The sequence below is a fragment of the Thamnophis elegans genome, chromosome 1 (assembly GCF_009769535.1).
Source record: "Thamnophis elegans isolate rThaEle1 chromosome 1, rThaEle1.pri, whole genome shotgun sequence".
Lineage (NCBI taxonomy): Eukaryota > Metazoa > Chordata > Lepidosauria > Squamata > Colubridae > Thamnophis > Thamnophis elegans.
This window is the reverse complement of record NC_045541.1, coordinates 167252719-167272461: the sequence shown is the minus strand read 5'-3', so window position 1 is coordinate 167272461 and position 19743 is coordinate 167252719. Positions and strand designations below refer to the sequence as shown.

Sequence of the window (19743 nt, the reverse complement as noted above, 5' to 3'; positions counted from 1 at the left end):
GTTTTTGTGGGGAGTTTGCTTCATGCTCTTGGGAAGCCTCAGTCGGAACAGGGCCACTGGCTTTTGGCTGGTCCACAGAAAATGCTGTGCCAAATTGGAGCCACATTACAACTTAGTGCAGTATGTAAAAGCAACCACTGCCTGAAAATTCTACTTTTTAAGGCACTAGTAAGGCTTCCAAGAGGCTTTAAAATACGTTTCCTGAAACTTAATTTGATTATGTGCGTGCAGAGAGTATTAGAATGTGTATATGTGTGAATCAAATGTGTATATACATGTGCGTCAAAGGTGGGTTCCTAACCGGTTCGCACCAGTTCGATAGAACCGGTTCGTCAAATCTACCGAACCGGTTAGAAGAGGTTCCACCAGTGGACCCGGGAAAGCAGGCCACACCTACAGAAGAGGTTCCAAAAATTTTTGAAACCCACCACTGATGTGCGTGGAGTAGTCCTTGCAGTTTTCTTGGCAAGGTTTTTCAGATGTAGTTGCTATTGCCTCCTTTTTAAGGGATGAGTGATGGGCCCAAGATTGCCCAGTTCGCTTTGTGCCTAAGGTGGCATCCAAGAGTCTCCCATTTTTTTAGCCTAGAGTCCTTAGCCACTGCACCAAACTGGCTCTTTTAAAAATATAACCATGTGTTAATTCCATGTTGCGGGAGTTACACTTTGCAACTGCTTAAAATAGCCTTTGGTGACCCTGATCCAGCTAAAAGCTATCTGGCTTCGTCCTCTTGGGCTAAGCAAGGGATCTTTTAGGGTACATTTTGAACTTTGAGAATATGGCACGTGCTCTCACAAAATCTCTTTGGGGGAAAAGGCTGTTTGCTCACAAAAAGGTTGACACGAGGGATGTTAAGTCCTTCATGCAAATGCAATTTTCCATCCATGTCTACTAGTCAGCAAGCCTACCACCCATTTCCTTAATTAAAGGGTTTGCTTAAAATGTCCGATGACCCATGGGATTTTATGGGTTCTATGAAAGGTGCTTAGGTGTACACAGACAATCCTAGAGTTAACACCATGGATCATTTTGCTAAAATACAGCCAGATGCTAGGTCTTAACTGCCACAATTCTTGGCAGCCACTAATTTTTGCTATAATCTACTGGTTCTTGTGTTTGCAGTCTTAATTCAGCAGTCCTACCTTAGGTATCAGAGATTTCTCAGATCTTGGGAGCCACAGAAAGAAATCTATTCACCATTTTGATTATATTCTTATCAATTTGGCATTGACTTTTAGCAACGACAACTCTTCCAGAATAAAAGATAATGGTAAGGTTCCCCTCACACATATGCGCTAGTCGTTCCTGACTCTAGGGGATGGTGCTCATCTCAGTTTCAAAGCAGAAGAGCCAGCGCTGTCCAAGGACATCTCCGTGGTCATGTGGCCGGCATGACTAAACGCTACGCTCTTACCTTCCTACTAAGGTGGTTCCTATTTTTCTACTTGCATTTTACATGCTTTCAAACTTCTAGGTTGGCAGAAGCTGGGACAAGTAACAGGAGCTCACTCTGTTACGCGGCCCCAAGGATTCGAACTGCTGACCTTTCTGATAGGCAAGCTCAGTGTCTTAGCCACTGAATCCCTTTGACTTTAGCAATGACAGAGACAATCTTCCAGAATGGTCCTGCCCTAAAATTGACCTTTCATGCCTATTCATTCATTGGGGTTCACTTTACATAAAAAATCCATATTTTAACAGACACCTGGGTTTACCTGACCCCTCTTCCATTAATCTACAGCCTGGTTGGGCATGTTGTTGAGTCAAAACCAAACCACTCATATTCTGGTTATAGATGTCTACCAAATGGAAGCTAAAAGAATTTCACAAGGTGAAATTGATGCACAACAACCAAACAAGAAAATGAAGTCATGAGCTGCCTACCATCTCAATTCTGATGTTCTCACTCTGTAATTTGAAACTAGGCTCTGGTTGGCTTTGCGTTATGTCATCGTACAGCTATGAATTGGGCAGGCCACGTTCCCAGTTCCACAGTCATATTGCCATCGCTGACAAAGAAAGTTGAGTGTGTTGACGGTATACTACAAAGGCACCGTTTGAGTTTTCTGGACACATAAAGTCCTTATACATATAAAATTCCAATCAAATTAAGTAAAAAGATTACTTTACTTCTACATTTAGAATTGAGAAATAAACAGAGTACATTCTCCAGTGGGGCAGAATCCACTTAAACCAAATTATATTTCCTAGATTACAAAGTATTGCACATGCATAATTTGAAATGCATCAGTAGAGTTTGCAGAATTCATCAAAACGCACCAATCCGCTGACTTGGTGCATGGTGTGAACTAGGCCCATTAGGGATTTCCCCCCCCCCCAACCGCCAAAATCTGTATTAAAGATTATGCTAGTTTATTACTTGGCAATGAAAACAATTGGATACTGCTTTTCACTGTAAAAACCTAGCAGGGATTACAACAATCACAAAAAAAAGTGAAAAACATCCATGAAAAGAATTAGGGAGTTTTAGCTGTTGAGAAAGGGCAACATAAAAAAGATGCATTTTAAATCGAGCTAAAACATACCAGAGTTGGAGTCTGGAGTGCAATTTATTTGCTTTTTTTTAAAATCCTGCCTTTATTATTTTGTAAGGTGGCTAACATGCATAATCCTCCTTCCATTTTCCCACAACAACTCTTTGAGGTGGGTTGATCTGGGAATGACTGGCCCAAATCCACCCAGCTCCATATCTAAGGTGGGACTAGAACTCACAGCTTCCCAACACCTTATCCACTACAGGAAGCTGCCTCAATAAAAGAAATTCCACAGGACTTGCACCAACTCAGAGACTAACCACATCCACATCATCCTGCGACAGCTTATATCAAGGGTGGGGGACTATGGCCCTTTTATGACTTATGGACTCCAATTCCCAGAATTCCTGAGCCAGCCCTGACTCAGGAATTCTGGGAGTTGGAGTCCACAAGTCGTAAAAGGGCCATAGCTCCCCGCCTCTGGTTTATGTGGCTAAGCTGTTATGTCTAATTCACCTGATTCACACATTCTTCATACATACATACACATTCCTTCACGCCTTTGTTTTTATAATTGTCCCTAAACTAAGTCAATTTGCTTTGATGTCCTGGCATGACATTGATGCAAAAGATCAAGGGTGTGGTCACACACACCTTGCTTACTGAAACAGCCAAAGGATATTGGCCAGTATCACTTCTACATCCAGCATACCAGTTACCAAAACAACCAGTCACTATTTCATTTGCCTGAGAAATCAGAACTAGTTTTCTCCCATTTGTTAGGTTCTCAACTGACTTAAGGACAGGCAACCATAATGAGAGGCTGCCAATCAGAAGAGAGGACTGTAACTCAACAGACAATTACTTCGAGTAAGGCAGCTCATGTCACCTTGGCTTAAAATGTTAAAGCGTCTCAGAATTCAGCACTTTATTGCACAAAAGTGGGTTAGGCAAATTTTCTGCTTTCAAATCTATATTCCCCTGGGGATAAACTGTGGTGGGCCATGGAATAGGATGAATGGATGGGTCCAGATTTTTTTAAAAAAACAAACAGTAGGGACTAGAAGTGTGCAGAATTATTTATAAGGTTAAAATGTTTTGGCCTCAAGATATTCCAACCTTAGAACGAGTATTCTGCACTGTACCAATCCTACCAAGAATGTTCCAACTTCAAATCAGATTTAGCATCAATTTCAAAACCAAAGCTCTGACCTTGAACACACACACACACCTCTCTTTCAAGCAGCAGGCTACAAGACAAGACGCTGACCCCTTACCAGGGATGCGATTTCTTGCACGAGGGGTTTGCAACTAATCTCAGAACTGCAGGCAGCTGTAGAGAGCGATGTTGCGGGCCCTTGCCCTAGAGTTTCGAACAAGAGGTGTTTTTTTTTTAAACAAGAACTCGTCAAAAGTGGTGAGAAATATCCCGCTTTATTCTACTTGAAAAGTTGCACAGAACTGGTCCATCCAAAGAGTGGTGCCAAAGAGATTCCTGGGCAAGCCCAAGTGGGTTTTTTGCTTGCTATCTACGACCAACCGATGTGCTAATGAGTTTCCCAGGATGAGGGGGGGAGCCAGAGGATCATGGGGAGGAGACAGGCCAAAGGAGGTAACATGATAACACAACATTTGCCAGCAAAATGGGTACGATCTCAGCCAGAGATCGTCAGCTGAAGAGAGACCACCGCAAACAACCTGATCCCCCACCACCACCACCGTTGCTGGAAAACAGAACATGGTATGCAGGTAGCAACACGCCTGGAGGAGGATGGGTAAGAAATAAGCCTTCCGCCCAGCCCCCTCCCCTTACGAGTTCCTCCTGTTATCGAAACAATGCTAAGTCAGGACACACCAGTAGTTGTACAGTAATTGTGAGATGGAAATTCTCAATAATATGAACAGAGGACACAATGCGGAGGGGGCCATCAGCGTGAATGGAGCTCCCTCTTCAGAGAGCAGCTGATTCCTCAAAAAGAAGGGGTAGCCACAAAATGGAATTCTTTTCATTTTTTTTTAAAAAAGCACTGATCACAGATTAAACATCATTACTTTCTGATTTGCTCTGAACATGAGAGAGAGAGAGAGAGACAGCGCACGCATAAATAATAAAAAAAATGGAAAAAGAAACCTCTCCTTCCCCGTCCCCAAAATAAATACGTTGGCTTCTACAAAGTCAGAAATGGTATAGGCTGCACGATGGAGGGCAGGAGGAAGAGATGGGGAAGGCAGAGGGCTGACGGAAGTGTGCGTGACTGTGTATGTACATGTGCGTGCCTGTGTACACACTGAAAGACACACAGAAAAAAAATAAAAAAATAAAACCCACACAGGAAGCGCCTGTAAATTTTAACACAGAAGACTGGAGAGAATTTTTAAGTGTCCTCGTTCATATCTTGGCTGTCTGTCCGGGCAATTTTGCGAGGTGGGGCGGAGTTTTCACCTTCTATTTCCACTTGCTCGGGATCTCTTTTCTTTGCTGCATTCTAACAGGAGGAGGAAAAAAAAGACAAGAAAAATTAGATTGGCTTGACTCCCTCTCCCTTCAAGCCTCCCAATTTTTTTCTCAAGGTTTTTGAAATTGGATTCTCTCCAGTGGTGGGATTCAAAAATTTTACTACCGGTTCTGTGGGTGTGGCTTGGTGGGCGTGGCAGGGGAAGGATACTGCAAAATCTCCATTCCCTCCCTACTCCAGGGGAAGGTTACTGCAAAATCCCCATTTCCTCCCCATCAGCTGGGACTTGGGAGGCAGAGAATAGATGGGGACGGGGCAACAGCAATAGCAATAGCAGTTAGACTTATATACCACTTCATAGGGCTTTCAGCTCTCTCTAAGTTTACAGAGTCAGCATATCGCCCCCACAGTCTGGGTCCTCATTTTACCCACCTCGGAGGGATGGAAGGCTGAGTCAACCCTGAGCCGGTGAGATTTGAACCGCTGAACTGCTGAACTAGCAGTCAGCTGAAGTGGCCTGCAGTACTGCACTCTACCCACTGCACCACCTTGGGGCAGTCGGAGGTGGTATTTACCGGTTCTCCAAACTATTCCAAATTTCTGCTACTGGTTTTCCAGATCTGGTTAGAACCTGCTGAATGCCACTTCTGGTTCTTTCCAAAGTAAACACCCGATATCAATTTTGCTTCAAGTAGACTTCTGGCAGTGCAAACAAGCACTGATAGGCTAGGAGCCGCTTATTATCTATCCCAAGTGAGATTCCACTACAGTTACGGATCTATCAGTTGTTTTTAATCTGCTGTCCTCCCTATACTATTTCTAACATGCACACATACACTAAGAACGGCACTTGACAACAATTTTTATAAAACCCCTACCTTTTTGTCCCACTGCTGATGTAGGTAACGCAAGAGTATATTTGTCTTTTCTGTGACAATTACTGTTGAAGGAAGACAAGAAAGAAATGATCAGTGCAGAATGAAACAAATCCACAAAAAAAGCATCGCAGGGTTCTGGACTTCGCTGATTGCAGGATTATGGGAGACAGCCGCTTGCTTGGAGCTTCAACTAAGCGCAGAGAAGGGCTGCACTCAGCAGGAGAGCTCACATTTCACACGCAAAGTCACAGGTTCGATCTCTGGAGATCATCTCTCCAGCCAAAAAAAGTAAGAAAAGGATTTCCACAAGATCTTAGGGACATGTATGAAGCGGGGAAAGTGTAATTCTGAATACAGAACAACTGGTTCCATCAGGAGTAGGAAGCCTTTAGTCTTATTTAAGACCAAATAATGAAAATACAGTTGGTCCTCAATTTACAACCATCTGTTTAGTGACTGTTCGATATTACAATGGCAGTGAAAAAAGTCATTATGGAAAAGTGATTAATGATCAGTCCTTGCACCAAACAATCACTGCAGCGTCCCCACATGTGATCAAAATTCAGGCACCTCACAGCTGGCAATGCATTTATTATGGTTGCAGCATCCTATGGTTACGTGATCAGCATTTCCAATCTTCCCAGCTGGCTTTCGATCACCTATCAGGAAGAGTATCCCCCTCCACTAGAATCTCTTAGGATAAGGCATGGAAATTCTACTCTCATTCTCACATTTCTCTTCTCCTCTTTTGTATCATGTCTATTAAATATTGTAGACTTTTGTCTTTTCGTAGGTCTACGGCAGTGATGGCTAACCTTTTGTTGAGGCGTGCCAAAAGCACCGGAGGGTGAAAAACAGCCAAAAAATGAAAAAAATCAGCTTGCCAGCATGCACATGCTTCCCAGCTAACAGGGCAATACCTTGCGTGCCCTCAGAAATGGTTCACCATCACGGCTCTATGGCATGTAAAAAGTCAGCATTTTTCCCTCTACATAAATCATCATCGGCATATAATCCTTGTTATAGTGGTTAAGGGGTTGGCCTAGAAGCTAGGAGTTTGGTCCTCCCCTAAGCATGGGTGATTTGGGCCAGGCATTCTCTTAGTGCAATCCACCTTGCAGGGTGGTTCTTGCGAGGAAAGGAAAGGAAAAGGGGGGGAAGGAGAAGAGAAGAGAGGAGGGAGAAAAAGGAAAGGAGAGGAGAGGAAACAGAAGGCAGTAGTATTACATACACTTCCTTGAGTTTTAAAAAAAAAATAGCAATAGCACTTAAGATTTATATGGATGGACTTATATATATGGACTTATGGATCCATACAGAGATAGTCTTGAAGAAAGTACATGGCAGCTATTAGAAAAACACGCTTACTCGAAAAGGCAGGGGAGGCGAGAAGGAAATTCAACACTGTCTCACACTCTCTCTTGGGCATAAGAGGGAGGGAAGGAGAAACACCGGCAAGCTTTTGTGTCTGTATATGCCAATCAGTCTTGACTCCAGATGACTGCCTAGAGAAGTCCCTGGCATGCTTGATGGGAGTCCCTTGATGGGACTTAAAGTTCCCAAGTTTGGACACCCCTGTCTTATAGCAATAGCACTTAAGACTTATATAGTGATTTTTACAGCCCCCTCCAAGAGGTTTACAAAGTCAGCCTATTGCCTCCAAAATTTGGGTCCTCATTTTACCCAACTCGGAAGGATGGAAGGCTGAGTCAACCTTGAGCCACTCAGAATTGGAGTGAGTAGTGAGTTTTCTTGGCAAGATTTCAGAAAAGGTTTGTCATTGTATGCTTCTTTGGGCTGAGAGAGGTGACTGGCCCAAGGTCACCCAGCTGGTTTGTGCCTAAAGAGATTAGAACTCGGAATGTCTTGGTTTCTAGCTTGGTGCATTAACTACTAGACCAGGGGTCTCCAAGCTTGGTAACTTTAAGGCTTGTGGACTTCAACTCCCATAATTCCTCAGCCAGAACTCTGGGAGTTGAAGTCCATAAGTCTTAAAGTTGCCAAGGTTGGAGATCCCTGCACTAGACCAAACTAGCTCTTTTGTTATTCAATCGGTAATTGACAGTGAACAATCAATTGAAATTGAAATTATCCACTACTCTCGGTCCACCTGCTTTTCTATTATTATAGCCTATATATCAACCCATATACAGTACATATATACACATACAAACTAGTACTTTTTTCGTGGTGTCTTATTTCCTGACCTAATCCACTTTGAAGGGCTGACAGATGTTTTCAGATGATGTCTCCCCTTGTGGACAAAAGCCTTAAAGAATATAATCTGTGCCTGTGAGTTTCAAGATGCAGGAGGTACCTTTTGCATTAGAGCAGGGGTCACCAACTATGGCCGTCTATGGCCCGCCATTGGGCCATTGGCATGCCAGAAACCGGGTAGTGGAAACAAACCAAGACCTATCCACGGGATATAGGGCATGCAAAATCATGACCTTTCCAGTCTGCAGAAAAGACTTTCTCTCCAGAACCGGCCCCTGGAGTCTAAAACATTGGGGGCTGCTGCACTAGAGCCCTGCCTCAACTCATTCAACAACCACCACTTGCTACTTTTTGGATCAGGCTTGGAGAAGATGGTGGCCACTTAATCCCAGGCACGTTTGGAGATGTGATTTGTGGCAGAAGAAACGGCACCAGGTGCCTTACAGCAGGGGTCTCTAACCTTGGCAGCTTTAAAACCTGTGGACTTCAACTCTCAGAATTCCTCAGACGGGGGAAAGGGGAATCCTGGGAGTTCAAATGCACAAGTCTTAAACTTGCCAAGGTTGGAGACTCCAGCAGCCTTACAGACAACATGTACAGCTTCTAAAAATGAATGGTAAGGATCATCAAAATGCTTTGTGCATGGAGCAGCTAGTCACGGATGGCCCATGCCTGAAACAAATCACCAGGGTTTTAGACACTTCAATCTTTACATCTTGCAAATACAGGCTAAAAACGCACTTGTGCTGGGCAGAAGTGCTGCAGAGAGTGGGAGAGCAAGAGGTATGCAGTGGGCCCCATCAGCCTAATTATTCCAGCTTGCGGGGTCCGGAAGAGCCTTCTCTGCTGTCGCACCTGCCCTGTGGAACATCTTGCCCCGAGGAGTGAGGTCAGTTCCAACTGTCCCGACCTTCCATAAAAGCCTAAAGCTCTGGGGGTGCCAGCTGGCTTGAGGCTCCAATGGGAGAGCATGAGAGTTAAGAGGTGGTTCATTGATTAGCAACAGATTCCACCTTCCTCGCCATCTTGCTCTGCCCTCCCCATCTTTTAACTGGACCGCAGTATTTGGCTTTTCTAACAACTCATCTATGTTTTATATAGTTTTTACCTTTTATGATTGTAAGCCACCCTTAAGGTAAGATGGGTGGCCTATACATTTTACAGTAAATAAATAAGAGGAAAGCCATGCTTCAGAGATTTCCTTGGTAACAGTATTAATGCAGATATAGATGGCAGATAAGAGGAGGAAAGGGGTGGGAAAGACTGGGGGCAAAACGATGAGCGATCTACTGTATTGTCACTGTTGCTTCTTATTTAACTTTAACTTGTTGCAACTTGTCCAAAAATTTTTCAATTGGGCAACCTATAAAAACTGCTATAATTAGTAAAGAAATAGGTTCCCTTCGCACATATGTTCTAGTTGTTCCGGACTCTAGGGGGCAGTGCCCATCTCCGTTTCAAAGCCGAAGAGCCAGCACTGGCTGAAGACGTCCCGTGGTCATGTGGCCGACATGTTTAAATGCCAAAGGTGCATGGAACGCTGTTACCTTCCCACCAAGATGGTTCCTATTTTTCTACTTGCAGGTTTTATTTTGGATCATTAAAGTTGGTCCTAAATGCTTTGGCAGAACTTCTGTCATGGGATAGAACGTGCATATTTGAAACAATATATATATTTTCATTTCGGTTCCTGGCCATTCCTAATCCAGACGAACTATATCAAAAAAGGGTTACAAGGATGATCAGAGGATTGGAAATTAGGTTTCACGAAAAGAGATTGAAGGAAATTGTTATGTTTCACCTTCAGAAAGGAAGGCAAGAGGTAAATGATAAGGTGTCACACAGAACAGATTTGTTTTCTATCACCCCAAGAGAAAAACAAGGAAGTCAAGGAATAATGGCTGTAAATCACCGAAACATTTTTAGGAAATATTTCAAACAAATAAGTGTTTACTTTCTAAACCAATTATTAACAGAACTGCTGAGTTTTTGTTTTGCTTTGATTTGAATTAGAGTACTGGATTTGATGAGGATGGCTAAAATGGCCATGCCCAATCTGGCGATTTTTTTTGCTGTGAGAAAGTTGGGTCATGCTGGACATCCAGCTTGATATTTTGGCAACTTTCAATACCATCAATGAAAGAATATTTTGCTGGAGCAGCTCGGGGAAGGCGGGTTGAGTAGGATTAGAAAACTGAGTAAAAGGATGTTGGTGTTTTAAAAATAATTTATGATCAATAAAACATAATCATGCAAGCCTTAATTTCATGACAAATAGGCTGCAGGACCACTAAGGTCCATCTTACTCATCATGTTATTTAACATCTATACTAGCCCATGAGCTGCATCCAGCCCCCATGTTGAGTCACACTGTTAAATAAAAATCAACTGATTTCTGCATTCTAAAATACAATGTAATATATTAAAACCAATAGTGCACCCATTTTTGATAGGGTCCTGTAGTTCTTTGACATACCCTAGCCTAAGCGATGTAGCCAGAAAACCCTGGATTAATTATATGAAGACTAAACAACCCGTGACCAGTTGGGTCATCATTTCAGAGATATTTCTTTACTTAAACAGAAAAACAGAATGATCAAAGACAAAAAAAGCCTGGGAGCAGGAATGATTAACATCCAGGAGGCTTAACGTAGCTGACCAACTTCAGGCAATCAATGGTGGACTGATCTATCCCTCCAGAGGGCCTTGGGCGGGGGGGGGGAACTGGTGGTGCAGCGATTATAATCCTGTATTGCAGGCTGATTTTGCCCACAGTCTGGAGTTCTATCTTGCTGTCAACTCTCTATTTTATGCATTTTTGGACTTTTGCAGCCATGATTAAACGTTTTTCCATTGCGCATATTTAGCCTTATAATATCCAAATTCATAAAAATCATAATAGTATTTCTAGCAAAGGAATAGTGAAAATAAGGCTTCCAAATGCAATCCAAATCTATCATAGTGCTAAATAATAGACTAATGAACTATCTCTGTTTCACCTTAACTATGAGCTTGAAGGAAGAATCTACACTTTCAGTAGAGTTCTACATTAAAAACTGAAGTTTTGGTCTGACTCCATGTAAAAAGATACACAAGTCACTTACATTTTTAACGGCTGAGAAATATAAAATACACAAATTGCCTTTATACATATACAGTAACAACCTTCCACAGACTGTGGGGCAGGAATAACAAAAGCAGGCAGGGACTTACTCTGTTCTGATGGATATTCCCGTGTCGGAAGATAAACTGAAGGTCTTCTGTTCTGTAAATAATTTTTGTTTTCAAAAACAAAGAGTTATGCTGTGTGTAAGAGGCAGTTCAGTCCACCATATTGTTAAGCATTCAAACTGCAATGGTAATAGAATATCTCTTACAAAATAAGAAAAAGGTAACTTTCTAAACAGATCAATAGATCATCATGTCCTAATGGAAGCTGATTTAATGCTTATTATTTGCTGGAATTCTCCAAAGGATGCAGAATCTGTCAGATCCAAGGATGGGATTCTACCGGTACCTCCAACGAACAGCTGGGAGCGAACCGGTTCGCTCTGACGATTAGCTGGGCCCGCCCACCTGCCCTTGCATTTTACTGACCTATATTCTCTCAGCTGAGTTGCACAGTGGAGCAGATTGGCGCACCTCGGCTGTTTTCCTCCCCAGCAGAAATGCAGAAATTAAGCTTTCTCAAAACTGTGCACACACGCACAGTGCATGTGAAGCACACGATCATCAAACCGGTTGTTAAACCAGTAAGATCCCACTACTGGTCAAGTCCCTGCTAGATTCAGAAAGGTATGCCTTCACTCCCAAATAAGCATAGGCTGACCACTTAATGCATTTATACATGTATATCCCACTTCTCATACAGAGAGCAAAGACAAAATATATACACCACTCTCTTTCCGCTGTCCCTGCAATAACTCTGTACAGCAGCTAGGTTAAGAAAATGACTGGCTCAGTTACTTGGTGGACTTCCATTACTAAGAATGAACAAAAATCTGGGTTTCTGTGTTTCTAATCCAATACCTTCATCACCATCACAATCTCTCAACAGCATTGGACAACTATGGAAGTTAAACAGATTCTGCTTCTAGATCGCTGATGGCAAATCTATAACGTAAATATCATTGCCACTATGTTTTGGGAGACGGGTCAAAATGCACTAAACATCCGACAACTGTTCTCAAAAGCAGGCCCCATTCTCAAAGCGATTTTCAAAGGCTGCACCAGAAGAGGTTGTGCTCTTTCTTGTGGCTTTCAAAGCCTCCAAAGTCATCTAAGGTTCACTTAATCACCGTGTAACTAACTTAACGACTGCAATGTTCCACTTAACAACTGGTCCAAGAAAGTGGTCACACGGGCAAAACTCACTTAACCAATGCCTTGCTTAGCAGCAGAAATTTGGGGCTTACTTGTAGTCATACAATACGGACTACCTTATTTTCTTTCTCATATTTTTTTCTTCTTTTTAACGTCTAAAGAAGATTGTTTGACAGCGACAAATCACTTAAAATAGTTAACAGTATCTTTCCACTGGAAAACATTCTGACCCATTGTACCTGGATGGAAAATTCCAGAAAGTTAAGGATTTCAGTCTGTGTCAACTAGTTTCTTCTGCTATTCCCGATTCTACCTTTGATCAACTCCATCAAAAGTTCTACTTCCATTCACCTATTTCCTAGCGGTACAAAACACTCTTTAGCTAAAGGTTTCCTCTTTTCAGTCATTTCTGACTCTAGGGGGCAGTGTTCATTCTCTGTTTCTTAGCCAGGGAGCCAATGCTGACTGAAGACATTTCCGTGGTCTTGTGACCAGTGTGACTATAGGTCCCACACAGAAAGCTGTTACCTTCCCACCGAAGTGGAACATACTTATATATTCACATTTGCGTGCTTTCAAACTGCTAGGTGGGCAGGAGCTGGGGCAAGTAATGGGTGCTCACTCTGTCCCCACGGCTTTTGGATCTCAACCCAGGCTGTCAGGTTTTCCATCTTTAACCTCTGAGTCATCGCATTCCCTGTGAAACACCCTTTACCCAGTTCTATTACAAGTACTCTTCGTTTAGCGACCACAATTGGGACCGGCAACTTAGTCATCATTAAGCAAAGTGGTCGCTAAATAACACCACACCATGCAATTTTTCTCAGCTTCCCTCTGCTGCTTTATAACCTGCAAGGGCTAAAAATGCGAGGATTGGTCAAGTTTTTTTTCATCTCCACTGTAACTGTGAACAACTGCTAAACAAGGACTAACTGTAATTAATTACTTATATTTTGTTTTGTGAGGCCCCCTCCCTTTTAATGTATTAAAATATGAGACTGATATAGATTAAGAATTTACAGATGTATATAATTTATACAGATGGGAAAAAAGACTATAAATAAAAAAGACTACAGCTGGGACAGTTTAAAAATAAGTTAATTTTTAAAAACGCACATAATTTTCTCTTATTGAAACAGCCTATCGCAGTTCCTCCTCGGAAATGTGGGCTTTAAAAAAATATATATTTACAAAATGGAACAAAAGATAACTAACTTTCTGGTACAACCTTTCTTCACTTCCTATAAACACGTACAGAATTTGATCTGCGGATTAAATCTTTCAGAGATTTTTCTGCTATTAGCATCCACTAGTAACTCTACTCAAGAAGAGCATTAGCCAGCATACATTAAGAAAAATAATGCAGGGTTTTAACATGAGCATGGATAATTAAGCCTCTGAGACTGATACACATTTATTGACCATTTATGTTGTCCTCAATTTCCATTATCTGTTTTCATTATCTTGTTATTTGGATTGAGGTTTTTTTACCCATGTTGGCCACTCAGAGTCACTATTGCAAGATAGCCATATTAATCAATTAAATATATAATAATCCTTGATCTGCAGGAAACCTTCAGCCCCCTGAGAATCAAGAAAATAACCAAATTTTGGAATCAATTTTTGTTTTTTTGCAAGAAATAAAGGGGAAAGGGGGGAATTAAGCTAGGGACTCTTAACTTTGGCCAACTATGAACACCATTCTCATGCATTTACAACCAAAAGGACAAAGATACTTACCGATGCTTTGCATACAGAATCTGCATGGAATCGGCTGAAGTTGCTTTTGTTATAAACTGGCAATCCTTTCAGAAAGTCAGCCTAGAAAAAAGAAATTCCAATCACAGGCAAGTAGACTAGATCTCAGGAACTAAAGTAATGCCCCTCTGATCCCAGATTGGCCACACCAGGAGTCGGCAACCTTATAAAGACTCAAAGAGTCATTGGACCCATTTCCCACAGAAAAGAAAACACCGGGAGCTAAAAAAACCCTTCCCGGGCCTGAATATTTCCTGAGAGGCCACAAAACTAACATATGTAGTTGAATTAAATGTTCTGTTTTCTTCTGAAACTTTTCTTTCTTGGATTTATCCGTGGTTGGCCTACTAGGAGTTGAAAAGCTCAATAAATTGCATGCCAGTGACAAATGTTTGAAGGAGCCGCAGCAGAGGGATGAAAGAGCCACATGCAGATGGGTTGCTGACCCCCTGGGCCAAATCATAGTTTTTTAGCAGCCAGCTGTGGGTATTTCCCTTTGAAAAAAGGAAGTTCATCCTTTAGCAGTTACCCATCACCATCTGATTTTTTTAAAATCTTTATAACATTCCCTAAATAAACCTGACTACATAGGACAAACAAGCCACCTGTTTCATAATCTTTAACTTGCATGAACAGTTCCTTCATGGTGTCCTAACCTCTTTCCACCTGTAATTTTGTCTAAGAATGGACAAAGGGAAAGGGACACAAATGGAACAGTATTCAAAGCCAGGACCATCAACCTGAGTCTTATTCTTAAAATCTGAGGCTCAAAAGGAGCTGCTCTTCCTAACTGAATAATGTACCCTACATTGTTTGAATAGAGTCTAGACAGCCAATAGTCTCAGATGCTCCTGAACTGAGCAAGATTGGATGCCATAGCCTAAATGCCCCTCCCAGTTTGGGGACTGAATTATGTACAGATAGTCCTCGACATACAACAATTCATTTACTGACCATTCAAAGTTGCAACGGCACTGAAAAAAAAAGCGACTTATGACCGTTTTTCAAACTTACAACTGTTCCCCCGCCTCCCCTGATCAAAATTCAGACACTTGGCCACTGACTCGTCTTTATGACAGTTTGCAGTGTCCCCGGGGTCATTTTGTGCCCTTCTGACAATGGGAAAAAACCAGATTCACTTAACACATGCATTAGGAACTGAACAACTGCAGCGATTCGCTTAACTAGCGGGACACGAAAGGGGGGGAAATGGAGCAAAACTCACTGAGCAAATCTTTCGCTTCACAACAGAAATTTGGGGCTCAATTGAGGTCGTTAAGCCAAGGACTCCCTGTACTGCACCCTGGCAGACCTCCAGCCCAGACACAAACTCCCCCTCCCCATAGACAACCCCAAAAGGCTTATACTGGCAATGCCTTATCAAGCCAACCAAGATCTCTAGATTTTCCGGATCCAAGGCTGAAATCCAACCTCTCCATCCACCTCCCACCCCATCTCCCCATTTTTTGTCCCCCCGACCCTCCTGGCAACCCCCCCAGCTCCCCCCCTCAGAAACGTCCCATGCCCGCCTGCCTGCCTCCAAATCCACACCCGGAGGACCTTCTTAGTTCAGCCCCTCCAACGTCCATTCTCGGATGGAGGGTCACCAAGGCAGATGCTCCTCTGAGGCCTCCTCCCCACGGGGGGGGGGGTCCCGGCCAAGCCCCCAGCCACGCACCCCAAATCCCGCCCCCCCATAAAGGCCCTCCTCCTCCCTGGAAAACCTTCTTAGCGCAGGCCGGGCGCCTCGCTGCCCTCCCTCCCCGCCCGAGAGCCCCGGGCCGGCCCAGCCCCGGCATCACCCGGCTTCTGTCCAGCTCCTGGCACTCATTGCGCCCGGTCGAAGCCCACCACCCGGCACGCCCCCTCCCTTGGGGAGCCCTGCCCCCCTCCCCCCCGAAGGGGAGGGGACACGAAGCCGGTGAATGGGGCGCGCTTCCATATCAAGGGGCTGGGAGTGCCCACCTACCATTTTCCCCCACCAGGCACCTCCTCACCAACTTCTCATCGTCCTCCTCCTCCTCCTCCTCCTTCTGGGTTCCCTGCTCGGCGACGCCCATCGGAAAGGCCATTGGGCCACCCATGGCGGAAACTGAGTCCCCATTGGTTCCTATAGACGTCGTTCCGGATGGAATGCCCGCCCTCCCTCTCTCGCCTCCCTCTCCCTCCCGTGAGCTACGGAAGGGGAAAAAGGGAGAAAAGGCGGAAGGAAAACCCCGGATGAAACGAGGATTTCCTCCCGTGGCTTCATGGGAAATGTAGTGCGTCCGGGAAAGGGGAATTGTCACTCACTCTCTCTCTCTTTCTCTCTCTCTTTTTCATAAACCTAACCTTCCCCCCAAGTTTGAATAGAATAGAATAGAATAGAACAGGAGAGGAGAGAATTCTTATTGGCCAAGCGTGATTGGACACACAGGGAATTTGTCTTTGGTGCATATGCTCTCAGTGTACATTATTATTATACAATTGTATCACAGCGGCCAGTTGTTTCGCCGGATTTAGCATTGGTTACTAGTCGGGGCCCCACCCAGGGGCCTAGGACGTCGTAACGTATTTTCTTAATATGCGTGCAGATCCAAGCAGTGCGGCTTTTTGCATTTGACTGATGGTGATTTTGTCAATTTTTAACTGTTTTAAATGTAATTCCAGTGCTTTTGGAATAGCACCCAGTGTGCCAATTACCACTGGAATTACCACTGCTGGTTTGTGCCATAGTCGTTGAATTTCGATTTTTAAGTCCTGGTATCTTGCGATTTTTCATGTTCCTTCTCGGCGACCCTGCTATCACCTGGTATTGCGATGTCTATGATTGTGACCTTATTTTTCTCAACCAGTGTGATGTCTGGTGTATTATGCGCCAGTATTTTGTCGGTTTGTATACGGAAATCCCACAAGATCTTGACCATCTGATTTCGGTGACTTTTTCAGGCTGATGTTCCCACCAGTTTGTTGCTGTTTTAATATTATAATTTTTGCACAAATTCCAATGGATCATTTGTGCTACTGAATTGTGCCGCAATTTATAATCAGTCTGCGCGATTTTTTTTACAGCAGCTGAGTATGTGATCAACAGTTTCATCAGCTTCTTTGCAAAGTCTGCATTTGGCATCATCAGAGGATTTTTCAATTTTGGCCTTAATGGCATTTGTGCGGATAGCTTGTTCTTGCGCAGCCAGGATTAGTGACTCTGTTTCTTTCTTTAATGTACCTGTTTTTAACCATAACCAAGTTTGTTCACTGTCCACTTTATCTTTATTTTTTCCAGAAATTGACCATGCAGTGCTTTGTTCTGCCAACTCTCCATTCTTGATTTTATCACATCTTTTCTGTATTCTTGTTTTGTCTGTTGGGCCTTCAGTAGATTTTTGTTCTTTACTTCGATTAATAGATGTTCTTGACTTTCTTTTAAATAATCAGCCAGTGCATGTTTTTCTTCTTCAACTGTTTGCTTCACTTGTAATAATCCTCTGCCACCTGATTTTCGGGGCAGATATAGTCTATCAGTATCACCACGTGGATGTAAACTGTAGTGCATTGTCATTAGTTTCCTGGTTTTTCGGTCCAAAAGGTCCAAATCAGCTTGTGTCCAGTTAACTATGCCAGCTGTGTATCTTATAACTGGTATTGCCCAGGTATTTATGGCCTTGATTGTATTTCCACCATTCAATTTAGATTTCAAAATTTTCCTAACTCTGTTGGTGTACTCTCGCCTGACAATAGTTTTTACTTCTCCATGCTTGATGTTATCCAACTGCAGAATGCCTAAGTATTTGTAGGCTTCATTTCTTTGCATTTAATTAGTTGGCCATTGGGCATTTCAATTCCCTCACATGCAGTGATTTTGCCCCTTTTTATGGATACAGTGGCGCATTTTTCCATGCCAAACTGCATTGAAATATCGGTGCTGAATACTCGGACTGTATTGTCAATGATTGGATTTCTATTTCTGACTTTCCATAGAGTTTCAAATCATCCATATATAGTAAATGCGAATTTTTTTCAGCTTTTTGGCTGTTTGGTAGCCTAATTTCATTTTTTTTAAGATTACTGATAGTGGGATCATTGCGATGATGAAGAGAAGAGGTGAAAGTGAATCACCCTGGAAAATTCCTCGCTTGATATTAACCATTCCGTAGCTCTCATTCCCTATTGCCAACTCAGTTCTCCATTGTTTCATTGCCTTTTCAGTAAAGGATGTAATATTTTTGCTAATGCCAGTTGTTTCTAAGCATTTTATGATCCAACTATGTGGCAGTGAGTCAAATGCCTTTTTGTAATCAATCCAGACCATATTCAAGTTCATTTTTCTGTTCTTACAATTTTCTAATATCATTTTATCAATTAGAAGCTGATCTTTTGTGCCCCTGCTCCTTCTTTTGTTGCCTTTTTGCTCTACTGGCAAGATGTTGTTTGTTTCCAAATAATCCATCATGTTATCTGCAATAATGCCTGTGAGTAATTTGAAGGTTGTTGGTAAGCATGTTATTGGTCTATAGTTTTCAGGTGTTGTTCCTTTAGTTGGATCTTTCTGAATCAAGTATGTTTTTCCAGTTGTCAACCATTCATCAATTTGGCCCTTTTGTAAAATTTCATTCAGTTGCCTGGCCAATATTGCATGTAAACTGGTCAGATATTTGAGCCAGAAACCATGTAATTGGTCCTTTCCAGGTGATGTCCAATTCTTTACCTTTTTAACTCGATTTTTGATCATCTCAGTTGTTATTTCTAATACTTGCATTTGTTTGTTGCCAATGCTTTCTCAAAGTCATGTATCCACTTTGCCTCCTTGTTGTAGTCCTTTGCATTTTCCCACAATTCTTTCCAGAATTCAACTGTGGCCTGCTTTTCTGGTTTTTCACTTTTGGTGTCACCAAAATAATAATAATAATATTATTATTGTTATTATTGTTATTATTGTTATTGTTATTATTTATTTGTCTTGTATGCCGCCCACTCCCGGAGGACTCCGGGCGGCTTACAAAAGACAAGGGAAAGGGGGGAACAAGACAAAGACAACATATTAAAAACAAAACCAACATTCACAATTACTATGGAGGTAGATGCTTCTCAGCTCCCCCCGGCCTGCTGGAACAGCCAGGACTTGGTGGCTTTGCGGAAGGCCGGGAGGGTAGTAAGGATCCGGATCTCAACAGGGAGCTCGTTCCAGAGGGCCGGAGCTGCAACAGAGAAGGCTCTCCCCTGGGGAGTCGCCAGCCGACATTGGCTGGCAGATGGAATCTGGAGGAGACCTAACCTGTGCGATCTAATTGGTCTGAGAGAGGTAATCGGCAGGAGGCGGTCTCTCAGGTACCCAGGTCCGATGCCATGTAGGGCTTTATAGGTAGCGACCAGCACCTTGAAGCGGATTCGGAGACTAATAGGTAGCCAGTGCAGCTCGCGGAGGATAGGTGTAACGTGGGTGTACCTTGGTGCACCCACAATCGCTCACGCGGCTGCATTCTGGACTAATACATAAAAGACAAGATACATTAGTCAAGAACCATAAGATACAGCACTTAATGATACGCATAGGGTACAAATAAGCAATCAGGAAACAATCAAAATCAATAGTAATGATACAAGCAACAAAGTTACAGTCCTGCACTGCAGTCATAA

The 19743-nt window shown here is 42.9% G+C and overlaps 1 protein-coding gene across 1 annotated transcript; it reads right to left on the bottom strand.

Annotated features, from left to right (window-relative positions):
* Window positions 1-3910: 3910 nt before the first annotated feature.
* On the bottom strand, window positions 3911-16181 carry DDA1 (DET1 and DDB1 associated 1). Its single transcript, XM_032238772.1, has 5 exons — window positions 16097-16181; window positions 14110-14190; window positions 11260-11311; window positions 5830-5891; window positions 3911-4981 (listed from the first exon to the last, which is right to left on the bottom strand). Exons 1-5 carry the CDS (start codon window positions 16097-16099, stop codon window positions 4871-4873), a joined length of 309 nt encoding a protein of 102 aa, XP_032094663.1. The 5' UTR covers window positions 16100-16181; the 3' UTR covers window positions 3911-4870.
* Window positions 16182-19743: the final 3562 nt, after the last annotated feature.